Consider the following 17,806-nt stretch of genomic DNA (forward strand, 5'->3'; position numbering starts at 1 on the left):
GGTGAGAAGTGACATGTTTTTAGCTGCCTTCCATAAAGAAATGGATCTCGGTCTGTGCACAGGCATCCCCAAAGCTTTTGGGGGTGCCTGTACTGTGGGTGATTAGTCAGAAAGCAGCAATTGAAGAGGGAGGATGGTGTTACAAAACTCTTGAAAACAGCCCAGAAGAGAAGAGGGATGCTGTATGCGTCAGGGCCGGGTGCCACGGCTGCTGAGCACATCTTTGGGGTGACCTGGTTCTGACCTGGTTCCCGGCGGGTGTCCCCCCGCCAGCACAGGAGGGTGCTGAGCAGCAGCAGTGTATTCAGGCTCAGGCCGCTGCGTGGCCATGTGCTGCCCCCTCCTTCCCGCAGCCCCACTCCTTGCTGTGAAAAACGCCGTTTTCCTCCCCAAAACCGCTTCCCCGGGAGAGCGGGCAGTGTTTGCTCCCGCTCCCCAGCTCAAGCGAAACCTTATCCCCGTCCTCAATGCTCCGCTTGGGTTTCTCGGGGCTATTTCTGGCGCTCTTTCCCCTCCAGCCTTTCCACCGCCTCTCTCCATCTTTTTTCTGCTCCTTCCCTCCTTCGCTGCCCCCGAGCGTCCTCCCCACCGCCCCGCCATGGGTTGCAGAGGCGGATTACTGCCATCGCTTAATCTGCATTCGCCCTCCCCCCCGTCCTCCCTTGCTCCTCCCTTCTCCAAATCCCGGCTGCTCGGCCCCGGTGTGCGGTGCTGCACGGTCTGCCCGGCCGCCCCGACGCGGCCGCCGCCGGGAGAGCCACCGCAGCGGCGTGAGCAGGGGGCTGCGGTGGCCGGGGTGACCCCAGCGGGGGAGGTTGGGTGGCTTTGCTGGTGTCCCCGCTGGCTGCGTCGTTCTCGGGTTGTTTATTGATTTTTTTTTTTTTTTTTTTCTTCCATCGCTGCCCTTCCCGTGTCCTTCGCCTGGGGTCGGGGATGCTGCGGGTGCTCCTCTACGCTGGGGGTGTCATCTGCGTGGCCTTTGCTCTGCAGGGAGATGCCACTGGAGGACGGGGACCCCGTGAGGTGGAGAGGACAGCGGGTCGATGGCAAGGTCAGCGGTACCCCGCAGCCTGAGGGGACAGGGGACCCCCCAGCGCCTGATGGCAGCAGGATGGAGGTGACAGCAGAGGGCTGGGAGCCGGGGCCAGCGCTGGGTGACGGGGACGTGGCGCCCGGGGGAGCCCCGCCGCGGCAGGAGGAAGCCCTGATGGCCGAGCTCTCGGAGCTGGTGCAGAAGGTGGTGAGGAGCAGCAGCTGGTGGGAGCGGCACGGCGTGGACATCAGCATCCTCACCGGCAGCTTCCTCCTGCTCCCGGCAGGTAACTCGGCTCAGCCCCTCCAACAAGCTGTGGCCAAGGGTGTCTTGGGGGGGTCCCACTGTCTCCTCGTGGCTTTTGCAGTGCTGGAACTTTGTGCTGGAAGCCTATTAGCGGCTTATTAAGCCCGTAACAAAGCTGCAATAACCCCTTCATCCCATGCCGTGGGGCACCCTGACCCCTTTGGAAGCCTGTAGCGGGTGACAGTGACACCCAGGGTACAACCTGGGGTGAGGCGATGATGGCATCTGAGGTGATGGGACAGTGCCTGGGCAGATGGGCACAGGGCAGGACAGGGAGTGATGTGCCCCATCCATGTCCTGCCACGGGGCAGGGAAATCCTGGCGGTTTTGGTGACAATGGCCCCGGCCGTGGCAGGTGCAGAGGGACACGGTTGAGCACGAGGCTCTGGCAGCGTGTTTGGAAAGCTGCGGCTGGTACCTCCTCTTGCTTTTGAACTCCTGGGGATGCTGAAATCCTGGCAGGGTCGTGTTTGTCCACAGTGGGATCCCAGCTGGAGCTGTGGGAGGGGACCTGGCACCAGCAGTGCCTGGTGCCATCGCAACTGGATATGACCAAACCTTCAGCTTGATGGGGACCGTGGCTTGTCCAGCTGTGCAGGAGGGAAGCGCTCTGGCTCAGACAGTTTAAATACCTTCAACTATGTCTGAAAAAACAGGTTTAGGGCAGCGGCTGGCATGTTTGGGTGTAGCAACACCTCAAGCCTGGCTCAGAGGGCTGCAGCACGTGTGGGTGGAGGAGCTCCTGCCCATCTGGTTTCTCCACAGGGTTCCTGTGCTTGCGGTCAGCCCAGGCCATCCCTTTCCTGGCGGGTGTCCTCACCCTTGGTGTGGTGCATCACACCCTGACTGTGAAGGGCAGCCACCTGGCCAGCCACAATGCCTTGACCGAGTCCAAGTCCTGGGGCAAAGTGTGGGCTGTCTTCTTCATTGAGGTGAGCGGGGCAGTGGGGTTTGGGTCACGGCTCCCCCAAAAGCCCCATCAGTACCTTGCCAGCACCCCAAGCCCTTGAGGAAGCAATTATTTACAATGAGGGTGGTGAGAGCCTGGCCCAGGTTGCCCAGAGCAGTGGTGGATGCCCCATCCCTGGAGACATCCCGGGCCAGGCTGGACGGGGCTCTGAGCAACCTGAGCTGGTGCAGATGTCCCTGCTCATGGCAGGGGTGGCACTGGGTGAGCTATGAAGGTCCCTTCTAACCCAAACCATTCTATGATTCAGAAATAACCACCTGAGAACAAGACAGATCCAACATCTCCCCTGGGTGCTTCTTTCTGGGTGCAGAACACCCTCTCCTGTGAGTTCAAGCCAGGCAGTGCCCGACTCTGGTGCTGCTGCTTATGCCATTGCCTCCTCTTTCTCTTCCCTCCCAGCTCTGCTCAGCTTTCACGGCTGAGCAAGCCACTTACAACCACGTGAAGATCCACCACGGCTACACCAATGTCATCGGCCTGGGGGACTCCAGCAGCTGGAAGCTTCCTTTCCTGAACCGCTACGTCTACATGTTCATCGCGCCTCTCGCAGTGCCCATCCTAACCCCCCTGGTTGCACTGGGTAGGTGTGGTGCTGGGTATGGTGAGCTGGTTCCTGTCCAGGTCTCACCCCACCAAAGGGTCCCGCTTTGTTTGGAGGCATCATATCAACTATACCAGAGCTGCACCAAAGGCAGGCGGTGATGTATGTGCTCTGGGAGGGCATCTGCTGCATCTCTCCTTCCTGCTGGTGCTTGGAAAACACTTCACATTTTTCACATTTTCCTGTGTCGGGTGCTGAAAGCTCTGGCAAAAGCCATCATGAGCCTGGAGTGCCCCAAATTTGCTCTCCTTTATTTCAGACCCTTGGCTGTAGCAGGGTTCAGCATCACATGTAGGTCTCTGACTGGTCAGGGCATCACACAGGGTGCATTTGATGACTGTGTATGGGGTGGGGGTGTGGGGATTGGGACACAATGAGCTCGGGCCGGCAAAGTGGTGGCTCAGGGGAAATAATGGTGCCAGGAAAAGATCAGGGACAAGAGCCGAGAAAATGGTAAGAGGCTGAGGAAGCCCAGCCTGAATGACAGCTCTGGGCAACGCCAAAGGTGCAGACAGTGCCTTGGTGAGTTGTAAGAAATGAAGATGCAGCCAAGTCCCCGTGTGACAATGCTAAGCTGGACCTGCTGATGGGACTGCAGCCCACAGGGTGCTGCCCTGGGGGGGGCTCCGGGCCCCAAAGCCAAAAACCGGCAGGTCAGCAGGGCTGGGGGGCTTGGGCCAACCTGGAAGATGGAGAAAGGGAGATGAAGAATGGGATGGGATCAGATGGGGTGGGCTGTAGGAGCAGCAGTGGTGGGGAAGCACCAGCACCTCTCCCAAGTGCTGTCTCTTCTTCCTCGCCTAGATTTGTTGAGGAACGTGGAGTGGAAAGCAGCTCTCCGGACCCTCTGCTGCATGTTTCTGGGTCTTTACTGCCATTACTGGCTGCTGCTCCACGTCTCGGGCTTCCAGTCGCTGTGGTCCGCCCTGCTCTGCATGCTGCTCACCCGCTCCCTCCTGGCCCATCCTTTCATCCACGTCAACATATTCCAGGTAGAGACCTGAAGCTCTGAGATGTCCCGGTGGTGCTGGGGACAGGCCAGCCACCACGCGGTGCTGGTGACACAGCCCTGAGGCTGCTGGTTGGAGCTGGTGTCAGCTCAAGGCGAGCGGCCGCGGTTGTCATCTCCCTTGTGCCAGTGTCACGGGGAGGGTCGTGCTGGAGTGGACAGTGGTGGCCCTGGGAGAATGTCAGGGCAGATGGGTACAAAGGGCTGGAGGTGTGATGTCCTCTGTGGTGGCTTGCAGGACTGGGCATTTGCAGCTCCTGAGACGGTGACGGGCTGGTGGCACGAAATGTGGGTGGGTTGGTGGAACAGAGCCTGAGTGCTGCTCAGTGGCTCCATGGACAGACAAGCCCAGGATGGAGAGACTTCAGGGATCGTAGACTCATAGAACAGTTTGGGTTGGAAGGGACCTTCAAAGCTCCTCTAGTCCAACACCCTGCCATGAGCAGGGACATCTTCAGCTACATCAGGTTGGCAGCCAGACCCCCAAATGTGGCTCAGCCTGGCTGTCACCTTCATGCCCTTGCATGGCCAGAGCCGTGGTTTGCTCTGCTGGGAAGGACCCGGGGAGGGGTGGCAGGTGCCGCAGGGTCCCCACCTGCCTCTCCTGCAGCACATTGGCCTCCCCATGTTCGCGGCCGATCGAAAACCCAAGCGGATCCTCCTGATGAGCCTGGGTGTCCTCAACCTGCCCCGCAACGCCCTGCTCGACTGGTCCTTTGGCCACTCGCTCATCAGCTGCCATGTGGAGCATCACCTCTTCCCCAGCCTCTCTGACAACATGTGCCTCAAGGTGAGATGGCCCCGCAGGGCAGACAAGCATGTCGGAAGGTGACACGGGGACAAGACCATCCATCATCCCACTGCAAGCCCCTTTCTGGGGCTGAGCCTCTCTGTGCTGTTTCCCCTATGCTAGGGACCTCTGGCTGCTTTGCAGCCCACCTCCCTCCACGCTCATTCCTCTTTTTCCTCCATTTTCACTCCCTGCTCCTTTCCTGGCCCCAATCCCAGCCCGTAGCAGCCACCTGGCAGTCTGGGATCCTCCCGACGCTTTCCTTAGGAAAGCATCTCCAGCGCCGCCCAGTCTGGTATAAATTTCAGCCGGCGTCCAGGCAAACCTCCTGTAATTTTGGTCATGCCTATACTTGTTGCTCTGAGATGTGGGGTGTGTTCCAGACGTGGGTTCTGAGCACTGCTGCGGCTCAAGGGGATCCCAGAGCAGGTCCATATGCTGCCCTTCAGTGATGGATCTCTACTCCTTTAATGCTGTACACTTATTTTCAGTCTCAAGTCAGGGGAAAAATCGAGAAATAGCCAAAGGGGAGCGGGAGCACCAGTGGGTTTCAAGTCGTGCCCTTTGCCTGAGCTCATGGGGCCAGTAGGACTGGCAACCGCAAAGGTGTGTTGCAGGGAATGAAGGGGGTAATTAAGCTGGTGGCAGTGTTCCAGCCCTGTCACCGAGCCGGCTGTGGGGACACGTGGGGATAACTATGGGTGCAAGTGATGAACAGGCATGGCTGGCCCTCGTTAAACCTCGTTAGGGCATCTCTCCTAATCCACAGTCCTACTAGGGTGAACGCTGTGTTGCTGCATTTGGAAACCACCGTCCTTTAATTTTCATGGTAAAGATGCTACAGCTGGTGCTGCTGCTTCCAGCCCCATTTTGAGCATGTGGGATGGGTTTTCTGAGCACCTCACTGTGATCTCTGTGATGCCTCAGGCTGGAAACCTTGTACAAATGCCTGGACATCTCGCAGGGAGGTGACTCTGCTGTTGCCTTTGCAGATCAAACCTGTCGTCTCCCAGTACCTGAAGCAGAAGAAGCTGCTGTACAATGAGGACACCTATACCTCCCGGCTCCGGCTCTTCCTCCGCAGATACGAGGAGCTGATGGTCCATGCTCCCCCCATCACGGAGCTGGTGGGCATCCAGTGAGAAGGGGGCCCCAGGACTCGCAGGATGGCTTTAGCAGGATGGGGACTTCACAGACACACACCTCCATAAAGCCACCACGTAGGAAACATCTCTCCCTGATGTCTTGCTTTTGGGTGGATAATGATGCACAGAGCCACTGTGGGAGGAGAGCTGGGTGGTGCAATACTGGGGACAGAAAAAAAGGGGGATCCTCCCCTGTTATTTGCAGCCAGGGCTTAGTTTTATCCACTCTGCTTTCACACCTGGGGAGAGGAATTCCCCTGTCTGGTGCAGCAGGACTGGGAGGATGCAGCTGGGGATGTGGCACCGTGTCTGGGGCATCCTGAGCCATTTCCCAGCCGAGAGCCGCCGGGATGGGTGGGATGGGGCTGTAAATGTGTGGTCAGGGGCTCAAGGAAGGGGTGGATGGTGGGGAAGGGGCTATGTCACTGCTGCCTGCGCTTTGCCTGACTTTGGGATAAATCGGTCCCTTCTAGGAACAATACTTTGGCAAATTCAGCCTTAAAATGTTGAAATGCGTTGTCTTTATTGCTGGGTTTTGTTGCTGGTATCCCGTGGTGCCTGAGGTGGGGCTGAGGGAAAAACCTTCTTCCACCCAGGGCTTGGGGGTGACAGACCCTCCCCAGAGCTGCCCTCTCACCCCCATAATTAGTTTCTTAATTGAGCATCAGAGCTAAATTATGTTAGATGTGCCAAATTAATGGTGCTCCTGGCTCCAGTGAGCAAGGGGTGAGCATGCAATAATGGTGCTTTCGGTTCAGAGTAATCTCAGCTTCACGTGTCCCCGCTCAGAGGGAGCAGGGTAAGCACAAAATGCTCTTTCTCCTCCTCTGTTGCAAAGAGATCAGTCCCAAAATGTTTCTGAGTGATGGTGGGAGCATCACCCCTTTCCGCAGCTGGAATTCATGGATGTTGTTTAACGCAGCGCCATCTAAAGGCAAGTGTTCGTAGGTCCATCAGCCAGCACGACACAACTTGTGATTTGGGAAATCTGTGGATTATTCCCTGTCAGATACATGTTAATGGGGAAGAGGGAGATTTCTGTTGCCCTGTGCTCAGTACCCCCCAGATTGCTGCCTTGAATGATGCCCCAGATTTGAAATCAGCTCTTTTTTGGGGGGGATATCAACGCTGATTTTTGGAACTGCACCTCCAGCCTTGTCTCTGTGGGCAATGGGATGGCAATGGCTGTGTTGTGCTGAGGCTGGGGACTCAGAGCACAAGTGCAGGATTTAAAGCCATTGGAAATCCTGGTCCTTGCCACAAACAGCCTGGAGGAGCGGGTGCAGACGGAGGCACAGGGCCAGCTGCTGTTCTCAGCATGCCTTCGCAGAAAGCCATGAACCAATTTTCAAGGCTGTGTGAGAAAGCATGTGGGTTTTATGACCCTGATTAAAATCAGCTTCTAGCTGTAAACTCCTTTTGGTCTTAATTGCTTTTAAAAAGGCCCTTTAGCTCTTGCCTGCATGCTTTGGCATTTGTATAACCCTTAAACATCTCCTGGGCCCACTGAGATGATTTCCCTGCCTGGTGCATCACATGGAGGCTGAAGAAAGACAGGGTGCTCCTGCGTGGGAGATGTGAGTAGTTGCATTTGAAATGAGTCGAATGATTAAGGGGAAAATAAAGCAGGGAAAGGGTTGGGTGCCCGGCAGTAGCATTTATCTGGTTCATCCTTTACTGAGGGGATGCTGTGGTTTTCTGCTGGTGGTGGGTTGACGGCTGTGCAAGGAGTTGGTTAAAATCAGTCTGAGCTTCGGCTTCCACCGAGAGACCCCCGCAGTTAATCAGTCTTGGCAATAAAGGGGCGCACGCAATTAGCAGCCTCAGGGATGGAGCCGATGGGGAGGCAGGTAGGGTACCGCGGAGGCCTCGCCATAGAGAGCGGCGGCGCGGGCGGCCGTGAGACAGTCTTGCCTTTCCTAGCGCTCTATGGTATCGCTCGTTTCCGGACATGTGTAGGAGCAACGGCATGCTGCCATTGGTTGCCGGCGCGGAGGCGGGGCGACGCTTCGCTGTGTGGGCGGGGTTATGCTAAACGTGACGCTCTCCTGCCTCGCCATTGGTCGGCGGGGAGAAGGGGCGGGGCAGCGGTGGCGGCGGCGGCGACCGGGATGGGACCGGGCGGCACGTGCTGGAGGGGCGGTGTCGTCACGGGCGGTGAGGGGCGGGGCCTGGAGGCGTCACGGGCCGTGAGGGGCGGGGCCTGGAGGCGTCACGGGGTCAACCGGCGCCGGGGGGGCGGAACACGTGTCCCGGGTCCGGGAGAACCGGGGCTGCGGGAGGAGCCGGGGCGGGAAGAACCGGGGTCGTGCGTCCGGGCGGCTACGGGAACCGTGCCCAGCAGGTTCGTGCTCCAGCTCCGGAGCCGTCCCCGGTGCTCTGGGGCGGGGTGCGGTGTCTCCGCAACCCCCGGTGTCTCCGCAACCCCCGGTGTCTCCCGTCCGGTGCTTTCCGGTGCCGTCAGCCCTCCCCCCGGCACCACCGGCCCAGCCGCAAGCTCAAGGCCGCGGGCTCGGCGTTTCCGCCCCGAACCGCCCCGGGGGCCGCGCCGCCGGTGGGTACATAACCCCGGCCGTGCCCGCCGGCCGCCGTGCGCCATGGCCGGTGCGGGGGGACGCGCCCCGCTCGGTGGGTGCTGGCGGGCGGGACGGGCCTTGGCCGGGCGTGGGGTCAACGACCCGTGTGGCATCGCGTCCCCCGTGTCCTTGTCCCCCGCAGGTCTCCGGCGCTGGCTGTCCTCGGCCGCCCCGCTGCCCCGGCTCTGCGTGGTGGGCAGCGGCCCCGCCGGCTTCTATACGGCTCAGCACATCCTCAAGGTACCGGGAGGGGGGATCTGGGCGCGGGTGAGGGCAGGGACCCCGCCGGGCTGGCTCTGGCTGGGGTGGGATGCGGTTTTGGGGGCTCCCGGCCCCACTCCAGCCAGGTCTGTGGTGTCAGGGGCTGCTTGGGGCAGCACAGAGTCCTCCTGGCCCCTTCTCCTGGGGTGGGAACAGCTGCTCCTGTCCCTGCCCTCCCCGGGGCCACCCAGGTTGCTGCAAGTTTGGCCCAAGTGATTTTTCTAGAATTAAGCGGCGGAATCTGCCTTACTTGGAGCTGGTGTCACCCTACAGGGGTGACATTAACTGTGCATTAAAGGGAACGTGCAGCACCTGGTCCTCTGCTCCCTCCTCCCCAAGGGGAGTTAAAGGTGCTGATCTCTTCTCTGACTGATGATGGGACCCGAGGGAATGGCAGGAAGATGTGCCAGGGAGGTTTAGGTTGGACATGAGGAAAAGGTTCTTCACCCAGAGGGTGCTGGACACTGGAACAGGCTCCCCAGGGAGGTGTCACGGCCCCAACCTGACAGTGTTCAAGAAGAGACTGGACAACGTCCTCAGACACACGGTGTGAATTTTGGGGTTGTCCTATGCAGGGAGGGGGCTGGATTTGATGATCCTTGTGGGTCCCTTCCAACTCAGGACTTTCTGTGATTCTAAAGCACACAGGTGGCCCTTTGCCCAGTGTCTGTGAACGTTAATGCTTTGGGTGGTCACACCTCTGTTAGAATGTGAGCCCCAGGCGCAGAACCAGGCTGCTGACACCCACCAGCGATGCAGCGGCTTAACCTCATCATTAAATCATGCTGTGTTGTCTCCGATACGTGTCGGAAAATAGCTGTTACTAAGCCTCAGGGACAAATTTTAGGGCTGCTTAATCTCTGGGAAGAGGCTGACTCAAAATACATGATAACAGAAGCCTTATAGCAAAACATCTGGCTAAAGCTGCGACCCTGAGGTGACTCAGCTCGGGGGGATCTCAGGGCATGGACATCTCTGCTGGGGGCTGGTAGACGGCCTGGTGGGTCCAGCAGCACCCAGGGTGGGGGCTCTTTTGTCAACCCCCCGCGTACCCAAGAGCCACTGGGTTAGTGTGGAAGAGGGGCTGTGGGTGGGCAGGAGGATGGAGCCCCCCACGAGATGTACTTGGTGGTGGTTGGGGTCGCATTCTCTGCTCCACCTCATGATCTGAGCTGACAGTAGCAGGTCCAGCATCACCTTGAACATGGAAGAGTCTGGAACAGGATGTTTCTGACTTCAGGATCTTATAGAATCACAGGATAATTTTGGTTGGAAGAGACCCTCAAGATCAAGTCCAACCAGTAACCCACCCCTGGCCCTACCCCATGTCCCTGAGAACCTCATCTCCGCGTCCGTCCAACCCCTCCAGGGATGGTGACTCCACCACTGCCCTGGGCAGCCTGTTCCAGTGCCCGACAGCCCTTTCTGGGAAGAAATTGTTCCCAAGGTCCAACCTAAACCTCTGGTGGTGCAACTTGAGGCTGTTTCCTCTTGTCCTCTCTCGGTGCAGCCCCTTCCCGCCCCGTCCTTCCCCAGCAGCCCACGAGCTTGCGTGTCCCTCCAGAGCTGCTGGGCTCATATGCCCTCTCTGTCCTCGTCCCCTACATGTGACATCCTTCTCTTGCAGCACCATGGTGGAGCCCGCATCGACATCTATGAGAAGCTGCCTGTTCCCTTCGGGCTCGTCCGGTTTGGGGTGGCCCCAGACCACCCCGAAGTGAAGGTCAGTGCTGGCTCAGCTCCGTGGGTGAACATGATGGTGGTGGGTGCAGGGCAGGGAGTCGATGTCCTTCGTGGTGCCTCAAGGCTCGCTGAGGAGCGAGGCTATGATACTGGAGAGGTCCAAATCTCCTCCTTGTCCCTGCTGAGACCCAGCTGGGCCATGGCCGGGTGATATGGGACATCTGGTGGTTTGGTGGGGCTCCCTGTCCAGCCTCACCTTTGGGAAGTTTTCTTCTACAAGGAGGTTTACTCAGAGGGGCTGAAGGTGTTGAGAGGGTCCCGTTGTCAGTGGGTGGGTGCAAAAGGCGGATCTCCCTTTCCGCAAAGGGTGGTGGAAAGAGTGCCAAGTGGCAGCTGCGCTTATCTCTTGGTGAATTATTTGTGCCTGTTAGATAAGAGTCTCAGAATAACCGACCCGGAGAGGGGGAGAAGCATTCCAAGGCCAGGGGGGGACAGGGACAGAGACCTCCTGCCAGCAGCAGCCTTGTCCCTGGCTGGGGCTGGGATGTAACTCCCCGGTGTGTCTTTGATCTCGGCAGAACGTGATCAACTCCTTCACGCAGACGGCGCGCTCGGAGCGCTGTGCCTACTACGGGAACGTCACCGTGGGGAGGGACGTGACGGTGGCCGAGCTGCGGCAGGCTTACCACGCCGTGGTGCTGGTGGGTACCGCACCTCGGGGCTGCCCCGGCCCCCCAGAAATCACAGGGGAAGTCTTCGGGGTTATTCCCCTCTGGGATTTCAGGATGAGGGTTTGGGTTTGGTGTTTCTGGGTGCTTTATTGCAGTGGTAAACTCTCCCCAGTCTCGGGACAGCTCAGACGCTACGAGGCTTGTCCAAAGCCTTGCAGGGAGCATGTGCTTCAAATTCAGGTCTCCGAAACCCCGCTGGAAGGGGCGATGGCTGAAAAGTCTCTTCCTTGTGACGGCAAATCCCAGTTTCAGCCTGACAGGGATGTGTCCCTCCTGTTCAGCCCTCAGCTACTGCTCTGCCTTGGCCCAAATTGTTCCAGTTTGGCTCTGGAGCCCAGGCGAGTGGGCTGCGTGAAGTCCCAGTGCTCAGGCTGTGTTTAACCCCTCTGTTGGGTATCCCGGCCCTTGGGAAGGGTTGGCAGCCATGCAGGGTCCCTGGCAGCAGCTGGAAAGGAGATTTGTGCTTTGGTATCACACCCTGCACACAGTGACATCTCTGACTGTGTCTGCTCCCTCCTCAGAGTTACGGCGCTGAAGATAACCGGGTTCTGGGGATCCCAGGGGAGAACCTCTCTGGCGTTTATTCAGCCCGAGCCTTCGTGGGCTGGTACAACGGGCTGCCCGAGAACCGGGACGTGAGTACAGCGATGCTTTCCCTGCCCTTCCTCCCCATCCTACATCCCAACACAGGTATTCAGCTCCAGATTAAGTCCTGAAAGGCCCAGCGATTGGAAAAGATTAGCAGGCACCACGTTAAATCCTTCTTAAATGGTAGAAATGTGAACAATTTGCACATCGGTGAGAGCGGATTAGCTGGCTTCGTAGGTTGGCAGCACGTTTTGGCCAGGCCAGATGGGAACTTGCGGCGGGATGATGCTCTGCTTTGGCCTGAGGAGGTTTCTTGGCTGAAATAGCCCCTGGTCCCAGAGGTGCCATCGTGGGAAGAGGGTGAGAGGGATCAGCTGCGGTGCCCAGAGTGACTGTGCCGCTGTGTCTTGCTGGCGTGGAGTTTTCCTGTCTGCGCCACCTCTTTTTGAGAAAAAGAGGGTTAGAAGGGAATTTGGGTGGTGGGAGCGGGTCTAAGGGGGTGGACATCGTGGAGACCGGGTGGATTTGCTCATGGATGGGTCATTCCCCGCAGCTGAAGCCCGACCTGAGCTGCGAGACAGCGCTGATCCTGGGTCACGGCAACGTGGCGCTGGACGTTGCCCGCATCCTCCTGTCCCCGCTGCATCTCCTCAGGGTGAGGCACAACGATATTCCACACCGCAAAGGGGCCCAAACCCCCTCCCTGCTGGGTGGGTGCTGGTTTCCACCCATCTCAGCAAAACTTCAGGTTCTCCTGTCATTGGGATCTTTCCCCAGGGGAGGCTGTTGCCTCTTGGGTGTACCCTGTGAATTCACAGCCCGTAGGAGGGGTCTAAAAGTTGCTCTGTCTCTGCAATTGGATCCATCTTTTTGAAACACCCTGTTCACTCAGTGCTGAGGGACCAGCTGTGCAAATGGCTCTGTGCAAAGGGAGGTGAGGTGTTCTCCATCCTCACCCAGGTTCTCCATGTGCCCAGCCTGCTTTTCTGTGGATTTGTCACCTTCAGAGGCTGTGCCTTCCCCCCGGTTCCCCCAAATGTGCCCTCGGCCCACTGTCCCCTCTCTGTCTTGCAGCAAACAGATATCACTGAGGGTTCCCTGGCAGCTCTTGCCTGCAGCAAGGTGAAGCGCGTCTGGCTGGTGGGCAGGAGGGGACCTCTCCAAGTTGCTTTCACCATCAAGGTAAGGCTGGGGGTGCTGGGGTGCATCTGTGTTTCCCAGTGCTGAGCCCCAGGTGGTTTGAGAGCGGGTGGGGAACCCAGTTGTCCCCCATCCTGCACCCATGTGCTGGTTTCTAGCCTGGGCTGCTGGGTGCGGGGACCTGGGGCTGTTGGTGACCTCTCTGTGCTGGAGGTAACATCTTCCTGCCTGCAATTCCCAGGAGCTGCGGGAGATGATAAACCTGCCCGGTACCAGACCTGTCCTGAACCCTGTGGACTTCACAGGCCTGGAAAATGCTGTGAGAGGTGATGGGAGTGTGCCAAGCATGGGGGGTGGGTTGGTCTCTTCTCCCAAGTACAAGTGAAAGGATAAGAGGAAACAGCCTCAAATTGTACCGGGGAGGTTCAGATTGGATATTAGGAGAAATTTCTTCTCGGAAAGGGGTGTCGGGCATTGGAACAGGCTGCCCAGGGCAGTGGTGGAGTCACCATCCCTGGAGGGGTTGAACAGACACAGAGATGAGGTTCTCAGGGACATGGGGTAGTGCCGGTGTTGGATTAACATTTGGACTCAATGATTTTGAGGGTCTCTTCCAAACAAAATGATTCTGTGCCCCTCTGGACAGGGACTCACCTTGACAGACAAGTGTCCAAGAATGATCTGGAGATGCTCAGAATGTACATCAGAGAAAAACTCTTGTCCTGTGCTTAATGCACGGCGTTTGAAACCTGGGTGACCATGATGTAGCTCATCCTAGGAGGCCACCAAGGCAAGGGAACAGCCAGTTTCTCTGTTTGTGCAACCACTTTGCTGCTAGGGAGTGATACTTACGCACGGAGTGATGAATGCGAGAGGTTTGGGAGGGCTGGGAGAACCTTGCAGGAGAGATCCCAAGACTGTTGATTTAAGAGCTTCCTGCAGAGCTAAAAAGAAAACACAGAGTTTGATAGTGTCCAGAGACTTGCTCTTCTCCACAGGCTGCTGCCTCCGAGCACCAGCAAGACAGCAAAACCACAGGCTTTGATTTGTGTGTCCCACTGGCCTCAAGCCTCAAGAGCTTTCCTGGTCACTTTGACTTGCAGTTTGTCATCTCAAAGGCTTTGGAGTCCAGTCTGCATGACAGACTCCAAACAGATGCTCATGTACTACTGAAACCGCCTTGACGTGGCCTCAGCTCGGTGTCCCGAGGGGCTTTTGTTGCAGTTCCTGTCCTGAAGCTCTCGCTTTCTTCCTAGATGCCCCCAGGCCCAGGAAGCGACTGACTGAGTTGATGATCAAAACAGCCCTGGAGAAGCCTGGGGAGAAGGCGGTGAAGGTGCAGGCAGGAGCCCCCCGGGAGTGGGGGCTGAAGTTCCAGCGCAGCCCTCAGGCAGTGCTGCCCACCGCTGATGGGAGGCGGGCGAGGGGCGTCCGCCTGGCCCTGACCCGCCTGGAGGTACGGACGGGCTCCTGGGGGGCTGGGATGGAGCAGGATGTCCCGCAGCCCTTGGGGATCTCTCCAAAGACAGCTGGCTGTTCCACAGCTGGCTGGGGTGGCCGCTGGCAGGCTCTTGGAGAAGCCGGTCCCACCGACAAGAGCATTTCCCCATCTAAAGGGAGCGATTTCCACACTGCTGCTGCTGCAGAAAGGTGTTCAGCAAATACCCAGGGGTCAAGGATGCCAAAGGGGACAGAAGGAGGCTGCTGCTCTGCATCTCATCGCAGTCTATGGCTTCCTCACAAGGGAAGAAGGGGCAGGTGCTGAACTCTTTTATCTGGCAACCAGTGATTGCACCTGAGGGAATGGCAGGAAGATGTGCTGTGGAGGTTTAGGTTGAACATTCAGAAAAGGTTCTTCACCCAGAGGGTGCTGGACACTGGAACAGGCTCCCCAGGGAGGTATCATGGCCCCAAGCCTGACAGTGTTCAAGAAGAGACTGGACAACGTCCTCAGACACACAGTGTGAACTGTGGGGTTGTCCTGTGCAGGGACAGGAGTTTGGCTCGGTGATCCTTGTGGGTCCCTTCCAGCTCAGGACATTCTATGATTCTATGATCTAGTGACGGTCTGGAGGTCACCAGCCTCTTCCTCCCTCTCCCAGGGCTCAGGTGACTCTGCCAAAGCCGTCCCCACAGGAGACGTGGAGGAGCTGGAGTGTGGGCTGGTGCTCAGCAGCATTGGCTACCAGAGCCTGCCCCTGGACCCGGCCGTGCCCTTCGACACCCAGCGCGGCGTTATCCCCAACAGCTCGGGCAGAGTGGAGGGTGTCCCAGGTCTGTGTCCGCAGGGAAACACATGGTGGGCTGGGGGTTTTGGGGTGGGAAACTCTGTTCATCAAGGGCATGGGTACAAGCTGGTGAAGGATCTGGAGCACAAGTGTGGTGGGAGCGGCTGAGGGACCTGGGGGGTTCAGCTGGAGAACAGGAGCTGAGGGGAGACCTTCTGATCTCTGACCTGCCTGAAAGGAGCTTGGAGCCAGGGGGGTCGGGCTCTGCTCCCCAGGAACAAGTGACAGGACCAGAGGAAACGGCCTCAAGTTGCACCAGGGGAGGCTGAGGTTGGATCTGGGGAACAATTTCTTCCCCAAAGGGCTGTGGGGCATTGGAACAGGCTGCCCAGGGCAGCGGTGGAGTCACCATCCCTGGAGGGGCTGAACAGACGCGGAAACGAGGTTCCTGGGGACATGGGTTAGTGCCAGGGTTGGGGTAACGGTTGGACTCTGATCTTGAGGGTCTCTTCCAACCAAAATGATTCTATGATTCTAAGGTGGTCGTACACCTCAGAGAGTGGAAACTGAGGAAAGAAGCTGCCTCTGCCGGGTGTTAAGACCTGGCCTGTCCCCAGCTTGCACCAGGGGTGTCTGGTTTTGCACAGGCTGGTTTTACTGGGCCTTGGAGTCTGTTCCTGAAGCAACACGGCCCATATGGCTGCTTGGTGCCGGGCTGCAGGTACCCAAACTCCTGTGACAGCACCATTGAAGGGCCACGCTCTGTCCCCACCACAGGGGTGGATTCTTCCACCGCCTGCAGCTTGATCATAGAATCATTTCAGTTGGAAGAGACCCTCAGGATGATGGAGTCCAACCATTGATGTGACACCTGGGGACAGGGTGAGGACGGGCAGCCGGGAGGGTCTGTGTCCACATGCCGGATCGAGCCTGGCTGCTCTGCGCAGGTCTGTACTGCAGCGGGTGGGTGAAGAGGGGACCCACCGGCGTCATCATCACCACCATGAACGACAGCTTCGACACTGCCCAGTCCGTGTTAGAGGATCTCCAGACGGGCGTGCTGGACGTGGCCACCTCCAGAGAAGGGTTTGGGGCTGTGGAGAGCATCTTGCACAGCCGAGGTCAGTGCGGGGGGCTGAGCAGCCGGCATCAGGGTGTGATGGAGCCAAACTCCTCCTGGATTGGGGTGTCCTGGGGCAGCGAGTCCTGTCAGCTACTTTTGGGAGCAGAGGCTGAGCCACAGAAATGTGTTGTGCTGCTGTTTTGTTGCTCCAAAGTCCAGGGAGAGCAAGACTTTACTTCCCTTGAACTTCTGCCATTGCTGAGGTTGATGACCCCTTGCTGGGAAGAGCTGTGAAAAGCAGCACAGACCTTGGGTAAAATGTCACTGTCAGCTGCCTAGACAGCCAGTTATTGCTCTGGAGTGCTTTTCCCAGCAATCCTTCCAGGCAAGTTGGGGGAAAGATTAAAACGCCCAAGAGAGTAATTTGCCGTTGCTGTGTTTAAAGGCATTCAATTAAAGTGTGTGTGTTTTGCCTCGTTAACTGTCTGAGGTTTAAGAGAGAACTGGAAGCGTTTTGTCCCCCAAGGTGAGACCGTGCTCACCATTGTTACGGCTTGCAAAGGTCTGACTGATCCGAGCCGACTGCAACCTGCCATCCCTCTCCTCGTGGTGCTAAAAATTATTGTTATTCCTTTGCCAGGGTGAAGTCTCATGCCATGTGAGGAAAGGGCAGGCTTTGCTCGCACGGCACGTCCCTGCTAACGGGGGGGTGAGGCTGAACTCCTTTTTCCTTGGTTAACTTCTCCCTCCTGTCTCTCGCTGTCACCTCAGGGGTCCGTCCCGTGTCCTTCTCCGACTGGGAGAAAATCGACGCTGCCGAAGTGGCGAGAGGCAAAGCTGCTGGCAAACCCCGGGAGAAGATCGTGGATCCTCAGGAGATGCTGCGGCTGATCAGTCACTAAAGCAGCAGCGATGGGAACGTGGCGCTGTTTCGGCTGGTCACACCAGTGGGTTACAGATGGCCTGGGAGCACAAGGCTTGTGCCTGGGGCTGGTGGCCACTCCGGGAGGCGTGTGGCACTTGTAAGCATGAACTTTGTGTTCCTGAAGTGAGTGTTTCAAAATACCTGAGGCTGCCGGCTGGTCCTGTGTCTCTGCAGCTGGCTGCTGCCCCTGGGGCGGTTCTGTCATTCGGGTCCTTTGAGCATTAACGAATTGGCCGAGCATTTAACGAGTTGGTGGCACAGATGAGGGGCGATGTGTCCCTGGCAGGAGCCCTGGCTGGGCACCTTCCCTGTGGCAAGTCACGGAGAGAAGCTTCCTCGTGTCTTGCTGCCTCCCCTTTAAACCTCAAGCCAAATGGCTTCGTTGCCTTGTCATCACGCCTGAGCAGGCTTTTTTTTTTTTTTTTTTTTTTTTTTTTTTTTTTTTAAATAAATCCTTACAGGAAAGCCAAATTGGACCTGGATTCTTTGTCTGTGTCTGCCTTAACCTGGGACCCCCCATGGCTCCTGCGCCGTGTCCCATGGCAGGGCAGCTCCTCGGGAGGGACCGTTCGCTCTCCGTTCCTTGTGAGCTCTAAACAAACAGTCAAGGGCATTATTTTGTTTTTCCGCCTCCCACAGTTCAGCCCCGGCAGAGCCTGGGCCCTGGCTCACGGGATGGATTGGGATAACGAGTGTGTAATTGCCTTGTTCCGGATCAGGAGAGATCCTGTGTTGGTTGGTACCTGCCAGTGCTGGC

General features: G+C 57.9%; 2 protein-coding genes across 2 annotated transcripts; both read left to right on the forward strand.

The window, feature by feature from the left end:
• The first annotated feature begins 687 nt into the window (after positions 1 to 687).
• On the forward strand, positions 688 to 6,090 carry FADS6 (fatty acid desaturase 6). Its single transcript, XM_065647998.1, has 7 exons — positions 688 to 770; positions 991 to 1,319; positions 2,105 to 2,271; positions 2,709 to 2,889; positions 3,715 to 3,902; positions 4,530 to 4,709; positions 5,702 to 6,090. The coding sequence occupies exons 2-7, from the start codon at positions 995 to 997 to the stop codon at positions 5,849 to 5,851; spliced, it is 1,191 nt and encodes a 396-aa protein (XP_065504070.1). The 5' UTR covers positions 688 to 770; positions 991 to 994; the 3' UTR covers positions 5,852 to 6,090.
• Positions 6,091 to 7,949: 1,859 nt separating this feature from the next.
• On the forward strand, positions 7,950 to 17,452 carry FDXR (ferredoxin reductase). Its single transcript, XM_065647801.1, has 12 exons — positions 7,950 to 8,011; positions 8,573 to 8,670; positions 10,319 to 10,414; positions 10,953 to 11,075; positions 11,627 to 11,740; positions 12,247 to 12,348; positions 12,768 to 12,875; positions 13,075 to 13,159; positions 14,090 to 14,289; positions 14,936 to 15,107; positions 16,009 to 16,182; positions 16,896 to 17,452. The coding sequence occupies exons 1-12, from the start codon at positions 7,966 to 7,968 to the stop codon at positions 17,024 to 17,026; spliced, it is 1,449 nt and encodes a 482-aa protein (XP_065503873.1). The 5' UTR covers positions 7,950 to 7,965; the 3' UTR covers positions 17,027 to 17,452.
• Positions 17,453 to 17,806: the final 354 nt, after the last annotated feature.

Source organism: Caloenas nicobarica, chromosome 18 (assembly GCF_036013445.1).
Source record: "Caloenas nicobarica isolate bCalNic1 chromosome 18, bCalNic1.hap1, whole genome shotgun sequence".
NCBI classification, from domain to species: domain Eukaryota; kingdom Metazoa; phylum Chordata; class Aves; order Columbiformes; family Columbidae; genus Caloenas; species Caloenas nicobarica.